Source organism: Aedes aegypti, chromosome 2 (genome assembly GCF_002204515.2).
Source record: "Aedes aegypti strain LVP_AGWG chromosome 2, AaegL5.0 Primary Assembly, whole genome shotgun sequence".
NCBI lineage: Eukaryota > Metazoa > Arthropoda > Insecta > Diptera > Culicidae > Aedes > Aedes aegypti.
In genome coordinates, this window is record NC_035108.1 from 411,550,924 (window position 1) to 411,574,436 (window position 23,513).

Below are 23,513 nucleotides of genomic sequence, written 5' to 3' on the forward strand. Positions count from 1 at the left end.
TCGTTTAGCTATTAATTAAGTTTTCTCTATGAACTAAATGTTTCTGGGATATATCCTAGAAGTTTGCAAGGATAGCTCAGAATAATGATAATCACTATTGATTTGTACAAAAAGAAAAAGAAAACCTTGAAATTGATTTACATCAACATTTACATTTTTTCAACAAAAACATTATATGGCTTTTAGAAAACTCTTCTGGGAGACTGGGCTTCCTGTAAAATTCCAGTATAATTCTCATAGGATTAATATTTTTTTATAAAATGTTACTTCTTGAATGAGTTAAAAAAATAACTATCGGTTTTTTTTTTGACTCAAAGTCAGGAGAAGTTTCTAAGACAATTCAAGTTAGATTACTTGTAAGAGTTTCTTGAGGAATTAAATTTAGAGCTTCATTTTGGAACTATTGGAACAATTTGCAAATAAGTTACCAATGCGTGGGATCCATATCTGATGATCAAAGGAACTGTCTATCCATCCTAATATTTGCAAAAGATTTTTATTTTTCGAAAATATTTTTATTATAAAAAAATAAACGTACAGAGAAAAAGTTTACCGTATAAGTGACGAAAATGCAAGACAAAACTTGTGATGTTTGGCTTTATGACACGTTTGTTTGTGCTCCTGTGATGTGTAATCGAAATGTTTTCTAATTTGGTCTAACTGATATGCTTCGTTGGTTCGTATCGAAGTCAGTATATTCTGCGAAGGAACATAAGACCACGCGTAAGTAGATCAATAGAATCACACCAGCACATCGTTGTAATGCGTAATGACGTAGTCATGGTAGTACATCATGATTGCCAACGGTTGACCAAGTATAATGGACGCCCAGACTACGATGTTGCCGCACCTGGATCCGTACTGCTTTTCCATAAACTTCGAAAAGAAAGAGAGCGGTATCTGCGCCATCATACCCATGAAGGCCCATATCTTGAACGTCTTCAGAGGGACGCTCACCAGGTACTCGTGGAAGAAGGCACTGATGAAGAACACGAACACCGAAGCGGAAATCCGAGAATAGCCCATCTCCACGACCGGGATGTACAGGTGACGGACACACCATCTGCAACAAAAATTAGTTATTCAGCTATGAGTATGGTCAACGAGAATTTCTTATTCATACTTGTGAACAGGCATATTCCAAGTCCTCCAGAACGTATCGATATTGTTGGCATTCCACCAATCGCTGTAAAAGTTGCGATCGGAAAAGTGAAGCAACTCTCCCATCAGGTTCAGGAACGAGTGGAAGGTCAGATAGAAGAAGCACAGCCACATCAGGTGGTTTGGAATCTGTAAAACAGAAATTATTGCTAAGTTTGTTCCACCTTTAGGAAAATTCTAAGTCTAGTACCGCCAATTTAAGTAATCGTTCGGTCATCTTGGTCAGATCCATGTTGGAGAACGGGACCAAAGAGTTCTTTACGGATGGTATCATCCACTGTTGGAACAGCCCCATGACAATGTGAACTCCGATGACCACTTCTAAGATTCGTTTGATCAGGAAGCGCTTTCGGATACGCGAAGTACGTGGGAAGTTCAGTTCATAGCACAACGTCGGCGCCAGCAGGAAATAGAACAGATCCTTCAGATGCAGATTGTCCGGATAGTGTACCAGTTTTGGTACTTTGTCTTTCTCAGCACCCGTTGCCACGCCGTTTCCGTTTTGCCGTCCTGGTTGGTCATGTTCGCGTTCATTTTCTAGCAATAGATTGTAAGGAAATCCCGGTGAACAATTTGTGCATTAATTATCGGCGTGTGTAGGTGAATAGCTCAGCAGGTCGCCGGGTGAGATTCTGTGATAGTTTGTATACTTACGCAGTTGAGCAATGGAAATGCTCTGTCGACGACCGGAACGCTTCCTGCTATGCTTGTATTGATTGCGACACCACAGGTTTACCTGTACGTAGCTCCACATCTTTAGGAACAAGATACAGTACACGAAGCACACCGTCATAGCTCCAACTAGAAATTAAAATTACCAATCAGTCTCAGGTGTGTGAGCTAACGTGAGCGCTATAACTTGTTTTCAAGTGCAAGGTTGCTGGGTCATTCGCATCGTTCGATTAAGCTATATTCTTTTTGTAACGTAGCTAATCACTCCAGACAGTATGTAATTAACAAAATAATACAGCACTTACCCAGACTGAATGCTTGCCCTTTGACATGAATTACAACCATGGGAATGAGAACCAACACGAGAATGTTAACTACATGCACTATCATGCCGGCGCTTTCCATTATCACTTCGGAAGCCAATCCTTTCTCCACCATCAAACATATCAGTATAGGAACTATCGAATCTGTAACGGACAAAATGGTTTAAATATCCATCAGAAGCAAAATATATCGATCAACACTTACACAAAATCAACAGCAACGAGGGATGACCTTGGCCTTCATTTCTTCCCGTGAGCACCACGAACCACTGTACCGGATCCACTCGGATTCCGTATCTAGCAAGATCATAAACTATCATTAAAACGCGGACATATTCCGGCGGAAGTAAATTAGCTACGTACTTGATAAAATTTTCCAAAACTAGTCGAAAGCCTCCCATCGTGAGCAGTAGAAAGCCCCAATTGACTAGACCGGTGAAATTGTCGAAGCCCGAGCTCCAGGAGAACAGCGAATCCCGCGGTCGGTGGCATCTGAAATGGTGACAAGGAAAGAAAGAATCGCCAATAATGGGTTAGCTTCCTGGAAGGATGGATCGTTACATGTACGGGCTAAATGGCAGAACATGTAGTTTGGAGACAAAGTGAGCAAAGTTAGTGCATTAAAAAAGTTTTGAACATGGTTCTAATAAATCACAAAACATGGCAAATTTTAAAAAGTATGCACGGGAGTGGCATAAGTTTGGGTTCACCCCCTAAAAAACATGCAAAAGTGTTCAGTCCATATCTCTGTGATTACACGTCCAATTGAAACTATTTAAGCCGCATTCGAAAGGCAAAGAGTTATTCTTACTTCGTATGTATTTTTCCAAAAACATTCTTTGAACTTTGTATACTAAATATGTACTTAAAGTTGTGACATTTTTCAAAAAACACACTGAAAAAACATTACTAATTTTCTCAGCATTGGATCGATCAAAATTTTAAAGCAAGGTGTCTTTAGAATCGTAATCTTATATTCTTGGAAGAGCTCTCATGAATTTTTTGCGGAAAAATCTGAAAAGTATTCAAAATAAATAAAACAGTCAGTCAAGTCATCGTGCAAAAGTTTGGGTTCACCCCTCAGTATGGTGTATCGTGCAAAAGTTTGGGTTCACTTGAACTTACTTAAATCTGTGAAATCTCAAACCAATCATGTACGCGCCATTATTTGCGCTCAAAAAAGGTTTAAACTAATAAAATCGGTTGAAAAATTGCAGAGATAATGACAAAAATGATGTGCGTGTGGCTCAGGTGAACCCAAACTTTTGCACGATTTGCATCATACTGAGGGGTGAACCCAAACTTTTGCACGATGACTTGACTGACTGTTTCATTGTTTTGAATACTTTCCAGATTTTTCCGCCAAAATTTCGTGGGGTCTCTTAAAAGAATATAAGATTACGATTCTAAAGACATTTTGATTTAAAATTTTGGTCGACCCAATGCTGAGGAAATTAGATATGATTTTTCAGTGTGTTTTTTGAAAAATGTCACAACTGTAAGTAAAAATTTAGTATACAAAATTTAAAAAAAATATTTTGGAAAAATACATACGAAGTAAGAATAACTCTTTGCCTTTCGAATGCGGCTTAAAGAGTTTCAATTGGACGTGTAATCACAGAGATATGAATAGAATTCTTTTGCATGTTTTTGAGGGGGTGAACCCAAACTTCTGCACGGGAGTGTATGCCTGTGACAAAGGGGGTTATCCCAACGAATGGTTCAGGATATTGGCATAGGAGATGGACAAACTGCTCTGATTTTGTGCCTCAACTGTAGGTCACATGCGTATACTTTAATTTCTTAAGTAGCAAGAATATTCTGCTCGCAAGTTTTTCTGAAGTTTTAGGAGCTTTGTAGTTGTAGTAGAACCACAGACAAACAGACGTCACACTCTGATCGCTGTCCATCGACCACCTTTTTAACGATCCATTCGAATATAATGTAGGTGGTCAATCGACCATCTGCAGCGCTCGCATCGTTTTTGTTGGTGTTTGACGTTTCCACTCTACTGCACCTGTTGATCGATCGGCCAACCACGATGCTTTTAGCATTGGACGTTTATATCCTCGCGACTATGATTTCAACCGCGGTTTGTTCTAAGTGTTACGTCTGGTTATCTGTGGTAGAACATTGTAGTTTATCGTAGGAAGTCAAGTCTAAGGTATCTTGGGGCTCTTGGTTGCTTTTTAGTTAAAAAAAAAAAACACTCTTCTAGTTTCTCTGGACCAGGTAGTTTTGCGAGAAAAAAAAACCATTAATTTACAGAAAATGTAAGTTGTGGAGGAAATCCTAACATGTCATTGAGCAAATTGAGAGTAGTTTCGCGTGATGATTTAAATGCTATTTTTAATTAAAACTATTGTTAGTTCCTATCTTGTGCATGCACCGTCTGATTTATGTGAAAACAAACGGAATTATATGTGTTCAAAATAATAGTAGTGAAAGCCTATTTTCAAACAAAATGCTCAAATTTTACATGCTGTAACTTTGTTTTCTCATGAGAAATTTGCATGCAATTTTGACAGAGAACTACAAATATGCTCAATTTCGCTATCATGAAATTTGTCAATTCACGAAGTACCGTAATCCGGAGTAACATTGATCATTTTTTTTTTGAATATTTCTCAAATATTTCGTTTGAAAATACAAATATTGCAAATTTTATATTTTTAAAACAAGTACTGTCACCCATAGCTCGAGACTACATACTGTATTTTGTTTTTTGAAAGATTTAAGCATGTTTAAAAAATGTTTTAAGCGATTTTTTTATTTAGCTCATATGGGGTAACATTGATCACCTATGTAAACAATGTTCGGTAATATTGAAAATGTCGTTACTTACTTAAATCATGGCTTCTGAAGCCGAATATGAAGGCCAATTGCTTACAAGTCATTTACTTTTTAAGTTATTTTAAAATTAAAAACACCTCGAACCACGGAATACGCCTAAAGGTAGGCAATTTCCTAAGGAAATTCTATATTCTTAATAGTAATTCGTTAATGTTGCCTAATTGAGTATACTTACGAAAATTTTGACAACGGAATCGTCTTCGGCGATGCCATTTTTAGTAAGAATCGCATTTTCCTTGCTCATATCGTTTGCAGAACTTATGTGAGACATGAATGTTCGGTAGTGTCATGCTTACCCATTGAAATAATTGTTTCGAAAAATAGACAAATTTTCGCATAAAGTAAACGCAATTTACGCAAAAATCTTTACTTTAATTAGCTTATGAATATAAGAAAGAGAAGCACCATTCATGATTTGGAAATGTTCCATCAATAAATGGCGATACGAACTTTTTATGAGATGGGTCATTCCGATCAATGTTACCCCGCTGATCAATGATACCCCGGATTACGGTACCTGTTTGAAAGTTAAGCACCAGGTGAAATTGCTCGAAATATCATACATGCAACCAAAATTGGATGAGAATATTGAAGAAATATCGTCCTATCAAGCGGCATTCCTCAGCAACCGATCGGTAGAAGATCATATCTTCACAGTGATGTTAGTGGAAGAATATTGGAACCATGGAAAGAATCTATACGTTTTTTCGCTTGACTTCAAACAAGCAATCGATTCTGTAAACCAAACATCCGTGACAAACGCGTTACGGAAAAACAGAAAACGCCAACTATAGATAAAGGAAAAGGAGTGAAGCAGGGTTTCCCGTTATCGCCTATATAATTCACTATAGTTCTTCATCACGTTTTGAGGAAGTTGAAGGATATTTCCTGGAATCTCAATAGGTCAAGAAAGAACCACTAACCTACCGGTAATCCCTGCAAATGCAGATGAAATTCTTATCATCAACAAGGACCTTGCACAGATTGATGAGATCGTGGACTACCTTATAAGGACTGTTGCTAGAGGCAGGACTCCAGATCCATTCAGGAAAGTCCGAATTGATTTTTCGGGATTCATTATCCACCAAAGAAACAGACGAAGGTACCTACAAGATAGCGTCCATGGGTATAAAAGCCAAGCCGTTTATGCGGTATCTCGGAGCTTATCCTACCGAAGTGCTAGACAGGCCCAATAATGTTAAACGGAGATGCTCTCAAGGAATACGCGCCAGCAAAATGCTTCTCCCGTTCATTACAAAAAATAAACATAATAACTTAAACAAATAATAACCTTTGGGTTAAATGCGATGGCGCTGACCTCAGGAAACCGGCGAACACTAAGAAGAATTGAGCGAAAAATAGTGCAAGCATGTTATAAAGTAATTGGGGGGAAATATAAAGTTACGACCAGAAGCCTTCTTATTGGTAGAACAATTATACAAAAAAGTAAAAGCGTTCCGTTGGGGCCACATTGTGAAACGAGATAGCAACCACTTGCTACAAGCGGCCTATAAATTACACCTGTGGTGGTTTGCGAGAAATTTAAATTAACAACATCATAGCAGGCGTAGGGTGAAAAATGAAGACGAGAGGCAGTTAGTTTTTCTACCAGCAGTGGAATGCAATCAATTCGAATAAAACACCACATATTGGCGACGAGAAATCCACGAGTGTACGAGACAACAGCGTTGAAGTGAGTACTTTAATAAGAAAAAAAAAATCTCGCCTCGAAAGAGGGAGATGCCTTTTCGGTGGATGGAAATCCAACCGGTGCAGGTAAAAGAAAATCTCGCCTCAAACGAGGGACATGCCTTTGCGGAGGATGAAGGTCCTACCGGTGCAGGCAAGAATGTCTCGCCTCGAAAAAGGGAGATGCTTTAGCGGTGGATAGAAATCCGACCGGTGCAGGTATCGTCGTACAGAATTGGGTCGTGAAAAATAAAATGGATCTGCCGGGCAAATAAGAGATTCGTTATCTCAAGTAAAAATTTTCACTCGCCGAACTCAACCACCCCAAAATCGTGGTTGCTATGGCATCATTTGAACTTCGCGCAAAGATTGCTTTGCTTTAACTGTAAATAACACGGCGAGTGGTTACCATAGCAACTAAGGGTTGCATACCATAACATACGCCACGTGTTAGTCAAAGGAATAATAAACGAAGAAATGTTTATAGGATTTGTTTACAGAAAGGAGATTCAAAGCTAATTAAGTTATTTTCTTTACAGTAGCAATGGAAGATCAATCATTCAAAATTCCACCATTTGAGTGCGAGACCGTTCTCCTATCTGAACTCCGGCAAGCATGAAGAGTATCTTTCTTGCCGGGGAGGTCGACAACTTCAACGAGTCTACGAAATGGAAGGCAATCCACGATGTTGATGCCACAGAAGATGGGGACGAGTTCAGCACCGTGATCCGTAGGTTGGATGCGCACTTCTCACCGAAGCGACATGACACGTTTGAGCGCTACTCATTTTGGAACTTACAACCATCGGCTGGTGAAACACTCGATAAGTTCTTGTTGAAGGCGAAGACAATGGCCAGCAAATGTCAGTTCGGGTCGACTGAACGTGTGAGTAAAGATGCTGCTGTGATTGATAAAGTGGTAATGTTGGCCCCACCAGATCTTCGGAGAAAAATTCTAGAGAAATCGAATAACAATCTGGATGATTTGACCAAGCTGATAAACTCTCATTTGTCCATTCTACAACAAGTGCGTGAGCTGAACCAACATCCCCACGGTAACGTTATGAGTATTACCGGCGGAGGGACATTTGTGAACAAAATCAATGAGAAGTTCTCCAATGTGCAGACCATGCGTCAAACCCAGGGTCAGACGATCACCGAATGCGGTAGGTGTGAAAATAGTCCGCATAAAACAGATGACGTTTGCCCAGCTAAGCATGAACAATGTCGCATTTGCAATTTCTTTGATCATTTTGCGAAGAAATGTAGGACAGATCCGAACAAATACAAGCCGTCATCATCAATCCCGAAGAAACGAAAAATTGAAGAATTCAACAAGCAAAAAAATTCAAGTCGTTCGAAGATGGTCCCAGGACATTCAACAACGATGAGATGATATGGTGTAAGGTGGGTCAAGTACTTATTGAAATGATGATCGATTCAGGCTCGAAGTTCAAATTATTATTGACATTATTAACGAGTCCACATAGAACTATTTGAAAGGAAAAACTGCTGCTATAATAAAAAAATGTCTCGGCTCGGACCATAAACTGGCGAAGCAGTTCTTCAATTGTATTGACGAGCCATTGCTGAATGGGTCACCCGACGTACAAATAGTTAATCTTTGCCCACCACCGTCCTTGCATATAACGCTAGGAGTTGTAAATGTTATATACAAAAAAGTAGAATCCATGGATCTAAATACTGCCGAGGAATGGGTAAGAATCAGCAGTTTGATTGTGTGATTCATAAAAATGACCTTAAAATTAATTCGTTTATCACAGGTGAGGATCAGCAGTTGTCAACGCCACAGCAAATATGGATTCACCGGCCGAAACTGTCAGAAGCTATTGAAAAATCGGCATGTTTTGAAAGCGAATGGGGACCTCAGCTTGCTAGGAACTGTAAGTTATCGTACTATTCTCTAAATTATTTCTTTTCATTGAAAACTTGTATTTCAGGCGCTTGATCAATTTGATCAGGTACATAAAAGTTGTTTTCCAAAGAGTTTAGCTGATGATTTTACAGAAAACGTTGAGAACTTTTCGAAAACGTGGATTGAAGCAGGCTTACCCAATAGCTCGAAGTTCCATATATTGCGCTATCATATCCCGGAGTTTTATAAAAGCACAGGAAGTGGTTTGAGCAAATACGGGGAACAAGCCAGTGAAACCGTGCATTTCGATTTTCAAGTTGCTTGGAATCGTGTTAAGGTTTCGGAGAACACCGAAGCATATAATCGACAGCTTCTTAGAGCTGTAGTAATGTACAATAGTGAGCATTTGTAAACCGTATTTACCTGGATTAAAATTTTGATTAAATAATTGTATTAAAAAATGTTTAAATGCTAAGTCCTTTTTATTTGTTGGTTAACTATTCGTAGCAAAATTTCTCATGGCTACCTAGATAAGCATGAACGAAAATAACTGTGTGGACAATAATTTAGAAATCAGTAATGAAAAAAACGGCATCGTACTGTTTTGAAAAAAAAAAAAATGTTCAGGACCCCCCGATAGAACATTTCCAAACCGGTCTCAAATGAAAGGGGAAAGCCTTAGCTTTCATTTGGTAGATATCGTTGTTGTTGTTCTACCCAAGACACCGTGACTACTTTCAACATATTTTAAAATGATAATAAATCTTCGAGCTGTTTAGTAGAATACCTATAAGTAGATGAAAAAAACCGAATTTAGTACTATACCATTTAATTCCACTAGAGTTTGTATCCTTTAACAGATACGCGTATTTCGACCTCAACTGTAAGGCCGTCTTCAGTGTCGTGTACTAGACTTGACTTGGTCGAGTTCAACTGTAAACAAACGGCTAGAAGATTAGTCCGCAGAAGATGGTCGTAGGCCAGAAAAACGACCGAAACGTCCGGACAATCTGGCAATTCATTTGTACGTTACTTCTCGCCGAAAACAAATCTATGATTCACTGACACAAAACCTTAATTATGCTGATTAATCCTTGAGTTGCGTGTTTTGCGATATTTAAATATATTGATACTCCTCATTAATCCGCAGATATATAAATCGCATTCTGTATGCTTACGACATGAATTGTCTTAAAAAATCTTTTAATGCAGCTGGAAACGTAAGGAGATATCAAATAGTCGTAACTTTTACTGCTGTATGTGTTTTACGTGCAAATCTTATTTAACTGGGCTACAAATGCGGTAACACACAGTTACAAATTTGCAACTATGGTCTATGTCACATAGCAAAGAAATTTAATGACTTCACCTTCCTTGTGAAAAATATAATAGCGTTTGGTGGTCCCATATTTTATATTTGCGTTTCAAACGCACGCAGTAATAATTAGGTACATCAAAAAATTCAAGGGGGTACTTGATTTTTTATATCGTTTGATCTGATTTTAAAAAGTTGCTTTCGCTTATTGGTTTCAAGTTATTTTTCAAACATTTCATTACTAATAAATTTATAAATGAAGTAACATTTATGGGGGCCCTTCGGAGTCATGGCTCTCTCGGCCCCCCATAAATGACCTAGATTATCATCTTCTGTAAACCATTTTCGTTTTCCGGTTCAATTTCAATCATTTGAACATTTCTTCTAAATCAATTTGATCAAACAATCAACAGAATTTTATCTGGTTTGCGTAACGTTAGAGCAAACATCTCAAATGTAATGAAATAATACGAAGGCGTTTCGGAGCATATTCCCCTACATACCATCTCCATCGATTCATAATACTTCAGAACGTACTCATGGAAACGCATGGTTGCCCATTATTGTTCATCCGCCATATGTAATGTGTTTTGAAACACTTGTATTGATGATCAATACAAAAATCAAGGAAAACTTGGAAAATCAATGTTTTACTTTGAGGCATCAATTAAGCTTTTCCAGGAACGGGGCCCAGCTAGCCGTAGGATAAACGCGCAGCTATTCAGCAAGACAATTCTGAGCCTCGTGGGTTCGAATCCATCCGGTCGAGGATCTTTCCGTAAAGAAAACTTTCTCCACTTCAGGCATAGAGTACCTTCGTACCTGCCACACGATACACTCGTAAAATCAGTTAATTAGCAAAGTAAGCTTAATAACTGTGGAAGTGCTCGAAAGACGAAGGAGGAGAAGAAACGTCCACACAACGAATGGTCGTTCCGGGAAAAGCTTAATTGATGCGATTTTCAACATCATTTTCACCAATGTGTACATATAAACAAATGAATCACCTTATCAATTATATAATCGGCAGCACTTGATTTGGGAAAATCAGTTGTTTTGAATATTCAATTCGAATGTTGTTTTCATAATCACTCAACCTAACGATGACACGGCAGTCAAACGACGCCGAACTCGAATGACTTCACAAAATTAATCATCACACCATTATTTCACGAATAGACTTCCAGTGCTCATAAATTCAATTCATCTATTACACATATCGAGTACAGAGGTGGTATTCTTCTGTCACTTGACGAATTGGTAGCTATTGAAAAGAATGCATAAACTAGAACAACTGATACGATATTGTGTAGACAGCAGTCATCTGGGAAATAAGATATGGGGGTATCGCGTGTAGTTTCTCACACGTGGTTGGACTATCGTATCAGGGGTGGTGCTAATACGTAATCTAAAAGATTTCAAACTCTAGTTTGCTGCCCATACTCGCATTATAGTCCCATTTATATAGGGAATCCCATATAATATGAGACTGTTATGCGAGTATGGGCAGTTTGCTTACAAACTAATTATTTGCAGCAATCTGAACTTTGCACTAAGGCTCTGACCAATCGTTCAAAATGTGCATACTCACGGTTTGTCCGGCTGTGATTTCCGCTCCTTCGATTCCTTCTTAGTGATTTCTTCGGCTCGGGTCACGCTTTGCGTTCGCCGGTAGCGAACTTTGTTATCATCTGTGTCGTGAGACATCCTCTCAGCCGTCAGGTACTGTGGTTTCTTTGTTGATGCTTTGGTTTGCGTTCCTGTGAGGCGAAGGTGGCAACATGCAATTCTAGAGTTACTATCTGTATATTGTTTTTGTTTTTTAGCTACAATCTAATTAAGAATGGATTAAGTAGGTCGTCTTGGGGTACTAATCTTTTAACTATAGTGATTTGAAATGCATAGATAACATCAGAGGGAAGCTTGCATGTGCGTTGCGATAAGATTTGGATCGTATCAAAAACACATCGGCGCTGAACTGGACCGCGACGAAGTCTCCAACTGATCTGTCGCAATCACTTCATGGCAACACACGTTTTCAACCGGCACCGTTCGGCATGATTAGATTAGATAGAATGATAAAACGCGCGCCTAACGTTTTACCACAGATAATCAGACGTAACACAGACGAATTTTCCATCGACTACTTATTACGATCATTATGGGATGGTGCGCGCTCGTTTTTTTGTGTTTGACGCTTCACACTTCTGCTGGTTCCGTTGCACAAAATAGTGTTTCGTGAAACATGCTCACCAGATGGTAGTGGTGTGAATTAGACTTTAAATTTTAAAGAAATTTGTTCTAAGTATTACGTATGTTTGTTTGTGATTTTACGATGTTTTTTTTGTTTCAACAGCTCAATAGTCTTTGCTTTTTCGGCAATATAAACGTACTATCAAGCTGATCATCGTTATTGTTCCGAAAACAGGAAAGGTGCAATTTTCGACTGTCCAAAGGTACACCACTGAACGGGAGTAGAACAAAGTAAAAGTGATCGCATTCGCTGAACAGTTCACTGACTGCCAAGTTCACGGTCTTTGGTTTGCAATGCGATGCGCGGCACCATTTTTTTGTGCATGCTGTCTGGTCGTTTGTTTCTACTGTGACACAGGTTCTCGGCTTCAAACGATATCCATGGCAAAACAAATCGACATAATGGGTTCTTGTTTATTCGGGTCGAGGTATGATTTCCCACATTCAGATAAATTGACATCGATTGTGATTCATAAGGCGGTGCTTGTAGGGCAAAAGGCATATTGGGGACCGTCCATAAAAGAGGTAGCATTTTAGGGGGAGAACCATGTATTAGGTATGGGAAAAAAGGTTACGATGGGGAAGGGGGCGTTAAAAATTGGCCAAAAAATGCTACGTCATTTATGGATGCTGCCTTATAAGTTGTGTGTCAATGAGAGTACCAGTGACTTTGTTTCCCGTCGAGTAATTGGAATGAAAACTGAAAAATTCGGTCAAATTTCTTTATTAGGTACTGAAATTGAAAATCTTTGAAACACCTTTTAAATATATAAGCACTGACTTTCCATTTTTTCCTGGAAGTGGGTCATTCGGGGAAACGGTGTAAGTGGCGTTCGAGTCACCGATATACGGGAAAAAGTACCACAACCAGTTTGAATAACTAATCGAAGAGAAATCGATCATGCGACTTACACCCTTATTCTAGCACACGCTTGAGTTGATGTCTACCAGTCATTATAAATACCTATTAATTGAATTACCAATTTTAAAGGTGACCCCTGCTTTCCAACGAATTCGATCGACTATTTCTGCACTAAGATAGCGTTTCTGGATATTCTACCTTGAACAATTTTTGTTGTTAATGAATAAATGAAACATATACATAATTCAGATACCGTAAAATGAGGTGTTAAGGACACATGGGATGTTAAGGGATTGAACTTCTATACCAAGTTTGACAAGTTGCAGAAAAGCCGGAACTCGATATATCAGTCACCTGAAATGATTGATTTGTTCGGAGGAGGAGCTGCATTGTGTGATAGTTGCTGTCTATCAATATAAAGTATTGTGGTTTCTCGATATTGACAACATTTCGAATTTTGTTTGAATTTCATGGGCTCAAAACATTTATTTACAATACTAGGAAACAATATTGAGAAAAATATGTGAGTCAAGTTGCAGATGAGTAAATCTGAGTAGGTTATTATCGTAATCCATTTCAGTACAGAAATCATTTCAAAATAACTGAAATAAAACGGTTTACTTTTGAAGCAACTTCAATAAAATGTTGTTGAAGTATCATCAACTTAGGTTGTAGAAAACCTATGCAATTAGACCAACCTATGTAATGGAAAATATAAAACTTATTGGCCAAAGAGATAATTCTTTGCTGTTGGCAAAACATATTTTCTTTAACATAACTTAAATACCTTAACACCCCATTTTGCATTTCCGTCAAAAATAACACGTTTTAATGATTATTCCGGAAAACAGTCATGGGATCGCTATCATTGTAATAGGCTTTTGATAAACGCGCCGAGAGAATCGTAGAACTGTCTTCTGTTCAATTACAGACAAACCAGAAGTTGCTCAAAATTTGAGTTGATCTTTTTTTTGCATACCTTAACACCCCGTTTACGTTCACTTTGTTAAGCAAACTTTTAGTGGACTATCGTATCGAAATAATTATTTTGTCATTTTTGTGCTTTATATATTTTTAAACAAATAAATAGTCCAAAAACACAAATCTTATTTGATGCCCCGCGTAGTCTCAATATGATCAGCTGAAATTTGGATCACAGACCTTCTTAGGATGCATAGTTTTAATTATTTTAATCTTCTTTGGGTTTTACATAGAACAAAATAAATTGTGATGTGTCATGCAAATGCTGAACATCATTCGCGTCGCGATTATAATGTAAAATTACTTTCGAATTGGGTTCTTAAATGTTTAATGACTTATTGTTGTTATTCAATAATACGAAAGAGCTTCTACTTTAGCAATTTTTCCAGTTCAAATAACGGCTATAACATTTTAAAATTCAATTTTAAAAATTATTCCAAATATTAACCTTGACACTTTTGGTCATGTTTGACGTTCACTTTGTCGACAAGAATGCCACAGGGCTTTTAGTTTTAACACTGGAGTTGTTCCTATCTGACATTTCGGAAGGGACACGGAAAACAAAATATACCCAAAAATTTGGGATTAATCCAAGGGGTGTGACAAAATCTCAAAAACATTAAAAAAATGTTTTATTGACTTCAACCAACGAAAATCTTTTTTTTTTATTTTTTATTCCATTTTTTTTATTTGTTAAGCACTCCGTGCACTTGGTCGCTACTATGCCGACTATCATATCGTTTCTATAGCTGTGTAGCCATAGAATCTATTTATATCGTAGTTCTAATTGCTATTTCTCTCATACTGAGCAGGTAGGTAGAGGAGAGTGCTGCCCTTGGTCCAGTCCATATCCATATAGCCGTAGTCCATTGGTGTGCGTGGCTTATTTTGCCATGTTTCCGTGTCGTGTGAGGCAACAGCCTACAAAGAGGATCGCTGTGTCTCAGTCACCATCCGATACTGACGGAGGATGAATGTGTTCGACAATACACGTTCCTTCGCGCGGCGTCTTCTGGTGGCTGGACAGAGTTTTTTGTATGGGGGTTTGGGAATCGAACCCATGACCTTCCGCTTACGAAGCGAAAGCATAACCTCGAGGTTACAGGACCCCCCATAACGAAAATCATTTTTAAATTGAGTAAACATGTGTTTTTTTTTGCCTAAACTTAAGCGTTTGGTAACATTGTAACAGGGTAACATTGGGACAGGGCTTTAGGACCCTATTGATGTGTTAACATGCATCATGACGTATTTGGGCATTTTACCAGCAAAAACAACGCGATATTACAATTTTTGCAAGAATTGTCACACAAAGCTCTGTAGCAGTGGTTCCAGTAGCGTAGCTAGGGGGTGCGGAGGATGCGGTCCGCACCGGGCCCCGAATGCATGATAACTTTTTCTCATAGCAATAGAAATTCAGGTTTTAACAAACTAAAATGAAGACAGGAAGGGAAAATCAGGTTTGGAGGGGCCTCTGAACCATATAAACGATTTAGAACAGTTTTTTTTAACAAAACCTCGTTTTATCTAATACTTGTTTAATACTAATCTAATACTAATAATAATTCATCTAGTACTTAAGCCTGAGAAAGACAAGAATTACTTTGGAAAACTCCATGTATTTTAAAATAAGTTTTCGTACTCCAAAGATTACTAAGCAACTATTTGATAGGTTTATAGATTCATCGATTCACCATGAGAGAGCTTCAGGAATTCTAGAGCTTGATTCAGGAATACATTCAAACTTTCTATTATGAGCCATATTCTAAACCAAGCCGGTCTCCATGTATTTTAAAATATGTTTTCGTACTCCAAAGATTACTAAGCAACTATTTGATAGGTTTATAGATTCATCGATTCACCATGGGAGAGCTTCAGGAATTCTAGAGCTTGATTCAGGAATACATTCAAAGACTCGTCTAGAGATTCCTACAGAGATTATTATAAAGATTCATCTTGTGATTCTCTTTATCTTTAAATGATTTTTCAAGCTTCGCAATTTGCTATAGCAAATCGTTCCAACAAAGAGATCACGGTAATTCTCCCAGAAATTATTACAAGATTACTTGGAAAGCTACTTTCAATTTTACCAATTTCTCCAATAATAATCATCTCAGAACTAATAACTAGAGTAACATTCCTATGGTAATTCTTCCGAAAAATTATACATAGGTTATTCCAAGGCTGAAAAAAACGTGTAGAAACTGTTTTGGGAAACCAAACAAGAATTCTTTGAAAAGCCCTGCTATTTTTTTAAGTTTTACTTTGTGTCAATTGTGAACCACTCCTTCAGGAATTACCCCACAGATTATCACAAAAATTGTTTCATAAATTCTAGCAAGGATTATTACACAAAATCTAACAGGAATTCTTCCGAAAATTTTAATTATAAATTCAACCGGGGATTTCTCATACATCTCTCCAAAAATTTTGAATTCTTTCAAACATTTCGTAGATAATTCTCAATGGGTTCTTCAATTTAGTAGTAAATTTAGGGTTAAACTCCACAAAATGGTACAGCAATGTTTCCTGTTATTCCTTCAATAGTTCCACTCGAGATTTTCCAGGGATTTTATCTAGATCTTCTAGGAACTTATGGGCTTCGTTGAGTAAATTTTCTAATAATTGCTTCATAAGCTTTTCGGGAAACAAGTCCAAGACTTTCTCGAAAGTGTAGAAGATATCATGGGATCTTTCAAAGACTTCTCTCTTGTAGGAAATCATTTATCATTTATATTTTACCAAATGTAGTGATACTTTTTTGATTTAGTTTAGAAATATCCACCTGTTTTTTTTCAGGGATACCTAATTATTTCAGGACAATTTCCTTAGCGTCTCCTTGGAGACGTTCTTAAGGAAATCCTGGATCCTGGAACTTTTTCGGGACATTTTTGGAAGAAACTGTTGAAGAGTTCCTTAAGTAAACTTGGTAAAAAACTCAAGGTTCAGATAAATTTAAAGTTGCAATATTGAAGAAAATTCTTCTTGGTGGCATTACGACCCCACTGGGACAGAGCCTGCTTCTCAGCCTTTTGAATTATTAACCGAAGGTAAACTTTAAGCAAACACCTGCATTTCGCTCTCAGGAAATCATAAAATACATATAGTTATATTTGGCGTAACGTCAAAAAAAATCCTCACAGAAATGTTTAGAAAGACCCTCTGAGAGATGACTGGTTGGATTATCAGACGAATCTTTATTGAAACGTGGTTTCTGATCAGTTTCTTGCTGATCATGGTTTTCAGACATGAAGTCTCTAAGTTCATATTTTAGGATATTTAGTCGCTACCAGTCCTGTTGATTAGTCATATGTTGATTGTATGTTAGCATAACGCCCCTATTTTAAAGAGCCCCAGAATTTAACTCCGCACCTGGCCCCGAAAGCCCTAACTACGCCACTGAGTGGTTCTCTACTTTTTGGAGCTGTGATCCCATGTAGCGTTCTACAAATGCTACCTAAAAAATGATTAAGAAAGTTTTTGAAAACCTTATGGATTTTTTATGGAATAAAAATTTGCCTGAATTATATTGATCAACGTTGGTAAAACAAAATCAGAATCAAACTTAATGAACATGACATGACATCAACGAACTTTATCCAATTCTTAAACGGTCTTCGACAAAGTTGTAGCTGACGAATGACGAACATTAGGACGGTACTAAACTTCTAGGCATATAGGAAAACACTATACCATAGTAAATGCCAAAAAATCAAAGGGTTTGGGTAATCTTATTTCTGTATGTCTGTTCAGTACTGATCCATCTTGAGCTCTGTGAGCTATTTTTACCGCACAGTGAGATAGTTTTTGGCAATGATGGTTGTTCACATGGAGTAAAATCAATCTAAATTAAATAGATAAATTTCTTGTGAAGTTATATGTTTGGTAATTATTTTAATTTATTCGTTATTTTAAATTAATTAAAATTAATTATAAATCATCAATATAATTTAATGAGTTGTTTGATAAATTTGACTATGTTTTTTATGTACTATTTATCAATAAGTGATTCCACTTACTTTTTAGGCATATTTAAACATATTTAAACCATTTACAGTAAACTCTTTGTAACTCGGTATTCCGTATCTCGATGTCAAATTATAATACCATAGTAAGAGTCGGTTTTCATGGCTACCTCGATAGTCTCTAGAGTCGCAATTGTAATAATTATATGTTCCATAACTTGATCGTACCATAAATATCGAGGTATGGAGAGTTGATAAGATATGGTAAAGGTTTTATTTTCGATTATGATTGATATCTTATTCAATATTTGTAGATTGAAATTTAGATTGTATTATGAATCGAACACAATTTTGAAATATTCTGACCATTTAAAGAAACTTTGGCTATGGTTTGAATTCTTTTGAAATTCTTACTAGTTGTCCAACGGTAGAAATGTTTATCGTAATTTTAGCCTCTATTTGAACAAATGTCCTGGTAATATACCGCTGTTGAATAAGGATTGTCCAAAACACTTATTCAGCTCTTAAACTTGTTCATGCTTAACAATTGTAACGAGCTGAACTGTGGAGAAGCTGAAACGTTTGTTCGACTTCTGGAAACTACTTTATACAGATGCATTTTATGAGTTGCATGTTAGCTTTTTAATAGAAGGAAGAATGTCTCGTTCAGCACATTGGTATAACATTTCTGAAAAGTCGAATATAACCTTTCAGAAAATTCAATACGTGTTGAATGAAATGTTAATCATTTCAATTTTTGATGCTGAACAATGACTTTGGATATAATCCAAAAGGCATCTTATTAGCTTCTAGTTGGGCAATATTTTTATTCAGCAGTCATTACTATTATTAAACTATAATTAAACATGCATACTTATTTGTGATTATGAATTTTTAGTGAAGCTTTTTTCTACATTATAGAGGCCAAAAGTAATATCAGAATCCAGGCATGTAGAACTTTCATTTCGTTAGAACTATTTTGGTAAAATTTATTGATTACGCTTGATTACTAACTACGAATTGAAAAACATGGACTAAGAATATTTAAGTAATAAGGTGCAGAACCACTTGGGCACTTACAAGATTCACTTTGGCATAAGAGGTTTTTTTTCGGACGAATTGTCTGAAACTTTGCAATAAGAAGCGCATTAATACGATGCATATTGTGGCCGAATACGAGCTCCGTAGCTTTCAAAAAAACCCCACTGCTGAACTGCCCCTCTTAGCACAACAGTCCCATGTTGGAAAACGACAACCTGAGAAAAAGACGATTGAAATGTGGAAACAATTTCGTTCCATTTTGAGTCTCAATTTGGCCTAAAATGTGTTAAATTTCTACATATCACTGTTTGTTGAGTACACGAACAAACCTAGTAAACTTCTTTTGAATTCAAGTTGAAAATTTACCTTAAAATGCAGAAAAATCGTAGCGAGGCTGATATGCGATTATATACAATATAATATACCAATGTATTTGCATATCAGTCCCATCATGTTCATCGGCTCGTTCGACAGCTACTATAACACTCATTGTTATTAGTGCACTGGATGTTTCATTTGCTATTTATGTTCTTTGGCCGTAAAAAATAGTAATTATAGTACAGTCAACTCTCCGTAACTCGATGTTAAGGCGACTATCGAGTTAGGGAAATATCGTGTTAAAGAACACAAAATCAGTGTAACTTTGGTTAAAGGGACCATTGAGGTATCCTTAAAAAACCCACATTTACTACACGTTCTATAACTCGATATCGAGATACGGATAGTTTACTGTATGTCCATGGATGAATCACCAGATAAACAAAAACATAGGATTGAATACTTTCTCAAAACACACGTCAATGATTCGAGATATTCCAGAACAACCTGATTCAGGACGAGTCTAGTTAATCCAGCAAAAAATCATTACATAATTTAAATGAAAAATGTAGAATGAACTTTATTTTATTATTGTTGTTCCTTATTTATTTTTACCACCTTGTACCACCCAAATGGTTAAGTACGGACATAAAATAAGATTAATATGAAATGAAAATCTGTAATGCATCGTAATTGAAAATACATAATTATGTGTGATATCCACTAATTTAAAAATATTTTCGAAAAACGTGAATACATGACATTTACAATGCCGTAAGCAAGTGTGTATTAAATACAGTCAAACCTCCATGAGTCGATATCTGAAGGGACCATAGACTCATGGAAAGATCGAGTCAAGGAACAGAAATGCTTTGGAATGCTGTTTGAGCGAGTCGTCATAGTTACCGTGAAATTTTGTTTAAGTATGGTTCCATGAACCAATACTAAGACATAGAACATCGACTCATGGAGGTTTCACTGTATAATTGATTTCCCTTTACTTCGTTACACATAAGTGAATAACTAGTAGTACCGAGAGACCGTATGTAGTACTAGAAGTGGTGCCCCCTTCTGAGCCCGGCCACTATACGGACTTTGATGTGACTGTTATGCGAATATTTTCAAGATGGGACAACACAAGTGGGGTTTGTTTTTGTACAAGTTAGGAACAAAGGCTACTTTTTTAGCATTTTTTATCGATCTTCTGACGATGTTGAGTTGATTTATGCAAAAAACGCAAATCGGTCAAAAGTCGACATGGGACTGTTATGCGATTATGGGCAGTGAAGTGAATCAAAAGTGCCAAGAATAGGATCCAGCTCCTACAAGGATATTGAACAATGTTTTAATCTCAATGGAACTTCCACAATTTGATTTTTACTTCGATTCCCGGAAAAAGAAAATATGAAAATGACCAAAACACGGATCATTTTTGTGTTAGTGCGGAAATCTGTAGTGGGACTGATATGCGGATGCTTTTCATTATGGGACATGGTGACTTTTTTCCTTTTTGTTTGTGTTTTGGTGTTTTTCCCTTATCTTACCGAACAAAATTTGTTGTCTCGTTAGTCCAGCTGAAAGTTCATAGCAATATATATTGAAAACTAATACCAAATTATTTTTTACAAAAAAGCAGCTGGAACTAACCGTCAAGGGCCTCACTAAAATGGTAAAATTGTAACAACAATTTCTAGAATGTCGATGTGTATTTTGAAATAATATAATAGAAGATTTCAGATTCTCAGTGAAATCATAGTACGAATCAGGGATTTCTAGTAAGATTCTGAAAACTATTAACGGGATCCTGCATTCTGATTATTCCTTGTTCGAGAGCATGAGATACTTGAGGATTCTTAAGATACTCTATTGATCTATTGTGCAGTCATTTATGTTTCATGTAGAACTCTTAGATTTTTTCGCAACCAGCTAGTGACCTATCGATTAAGTTTTCAGCTTGAACGGATGTTTGGTTCTCCAGATTCGTGCTCTTGAAAATTTGAGACTTGGCTTCGATTCATCTTCACCTTAAAGATTCTTATTAGAATAAAATATTTCGTAGATAACTACAGAGATTCTCTGAGGAATCCTGAGGATTTTTATCAGTCCCGCTGAGAATTCCCAGGATCCTTTGCGCAGTTTCAGTGGAAGTTTGGGATTGATAGCGGGATGCTAGTGAATTCTAAAAACTCTTGAATTGAATCTTGGGAATTTGCAGCGGAATCTTCAGCATTTTCAATGAAATCTCAGCAAAATTTTATGACACTAAAGGAAATCTCAAGAATTCCTTAGAAGCTTAGGAAGCTTAGAAAATCTTATCGGATTCTTGAGATTTATGAGCAGAATAAAATTAGCTTTTGTAATTGGTGTTGTAATAGTGATCTTTCAAATTAAATGCAACGTTGAATCGTTTAAAATAGCAATACATACTAATCGTTCTTCAAATTCTTATTACCTACATACTAAGCTCATCAAGCGCCTTAAAATACTTTATGCTTCATTATAATTTGAATGATGAACAGTTTCCTTGTACGTTTTACGGAATCACTCTTCGAACTGCATTCAAAGATCTTGAGGGCTCCATGCAGCCCAAGGGCCGTAGTTTGAAAACCACTGCTTTAGAGTATATGAATGGATTGGCACGTTATTTCACAACGCTATTTGATCGTTTGACTGGGCCATGTAATTTTTAATGTTGTCTACAAAACGTACTCAAAGCATAAGGAAAAACAAAAAAATATATGTCGTAACATGATAATTTATCTGTTTGATGAAACATCTGCATTAAAATAGCATGATAAAAATAAAAAATATCGAAGTCCTTTACTAATCTTTACAAGAATAAAAAGTCACCTAGTCTGGTCTGACTGAACACGGACCATTTATGATGAAGAAAAGATCATCATGTATCTGTCAGTGAGAATCATGATGAGAATAGTTTGGATGTTTATTGATTCAATTGCTGATTTCCAATGGATTTTGGATGCTATCCCAAATTATGTTCATGTTGTCTATTTTCATCTCGAGATTACAGCAGGTCACATGCATGTCATAAAATAGGTGCCTTCTATTTTTTTTCCATGGGAAATACCTTTCGTAAATAGAATGATAAATTTTCCACTTTGGATGGTTTATTTTGCTTGCTCATTTTATATGTTTCCCTCCTGAGCATGTCAACAACTATCCGATGCGAATAACCTTCGATCCCGTTGCTGTTTTCATGTTTACATCTCCACTGTTCGTTCAGCTGTCCGGTAATTTAATTACGCTCTAGTTAGTGACGTTACAGTATTTCCTGAATTTTGACCATTATCACGCATCAAACTGCTTAGAGCAGCACATTTCGCGTACATTATACTGACCTTGAGTAAGTTAGCGGGCAAAAAGTGCACACCTCTAATTGATGGAGATCATTAAATCTCCTAATGACCCTGCTCAAGGCACTTGCACGTTGGTATAGTACGAAACACTACGATACAGAAAACCGGTTTCGGTTCACTCCCTCATTGAGAACAGTAAGAACAGCACTTACGATGATGTTGGACGGTGACAATTCCTCACAATTAACGATAATCAAAAGTGCAAATCCAACTTCATTGCAGTATAGGTTTATGTTTATGTCTTCACACTCTACACTTCCTATGCGCAAAGAGCTGCGACTCGATTGGATGCAAATGATATTCACTGACTCCTATGCTATTGTTATACGAGGTCACAATAAGAACGAGCACACATGTTTGACGAATCTCTGGAGTTATATAACACAAAACAATGCTCGTTACACTTTTTTGTTACTATCAGTGCTTCACTTGCAACTGTTGCATTCTAACTGAACGCCCGAGAGCAGCTTCACTTTTTTCCCCCAACACCGGAATCGAACTTGGGCGAAGCACATTAACTGTCGCTTATCAGCAGCGTACTATCTCAAGGCATTTATATTGCTGCTCGGTTAATGCCTATTATCAGTCGACGAGAAATACAACATGGAAGTGATCGGTCGGAAGAATCGTTGCACGGACGAAACACAAAAAAATGGACTGCGCTGTCTGTAGTCTAAAGTACTATGGCGTTCGGATGCGAACTGAGAGCGGAGTTATCTGTGTTCAAAGTCAGTAGGTATTTATGACGACGCACGCGAGATGACGATGAAGCGGGTGGTGGTGAAATTAACCATCAATACGACCCAAATGCACGTACTGGACTGAAGC

The 23,513-nt window shown here is 37.1% G+C and overlaps 1 protein-coding gene across 3 annotated transcripts; it reads right to left on the minus strand.

Moving 5' to 3' along the window:
* Window positions 1–493: 493 nt before the first annotated feature.
* LOC5569069 (diacylglycerol O-acyltransferase 1) lies at window positions 494–23,513 on the minus strand. 3 transcript variants are annotated; one of them, XM_021847341.1, is made up of 10 exons: window positions 22,838–23,513; window positions 22,668–22,774; window positions 11,480–11,648; window positions 2,520–2,648; window positions 2,362–2,453; window positions 2,139–2,300; window positions 1,816–1,962; window positions 1,352–1,698; window positions 1,124–1,290; window positions 494–1,063 (listed from the first exon to the last, which is right to left on the minus strand). In XM_021847341.1, exons 3-10 carry the CDS (start codon window positions 11,593–11,595, stop codon window positions 742–744), a joined length of 1,482 nt encoding a protein of 493 aa, XP_021703033.1. In that variant the 5' UTR covers window positions 11,596–11,648; window positions 22,668–22,774; window positions 22,838–23,513; the 3' UTR covers window positions 494–741. The 3 variants fall into 3 exon arrangements, with proteins under 3 accessions (XP_021703033.1, XP_021703034.1, XP_021703032.1); XM_021847342.1 differs by lacking the exon at window positions 22,668–22,774; XM_021847340.1 differs by having other exon boundaries at window positions 22,668–23,376.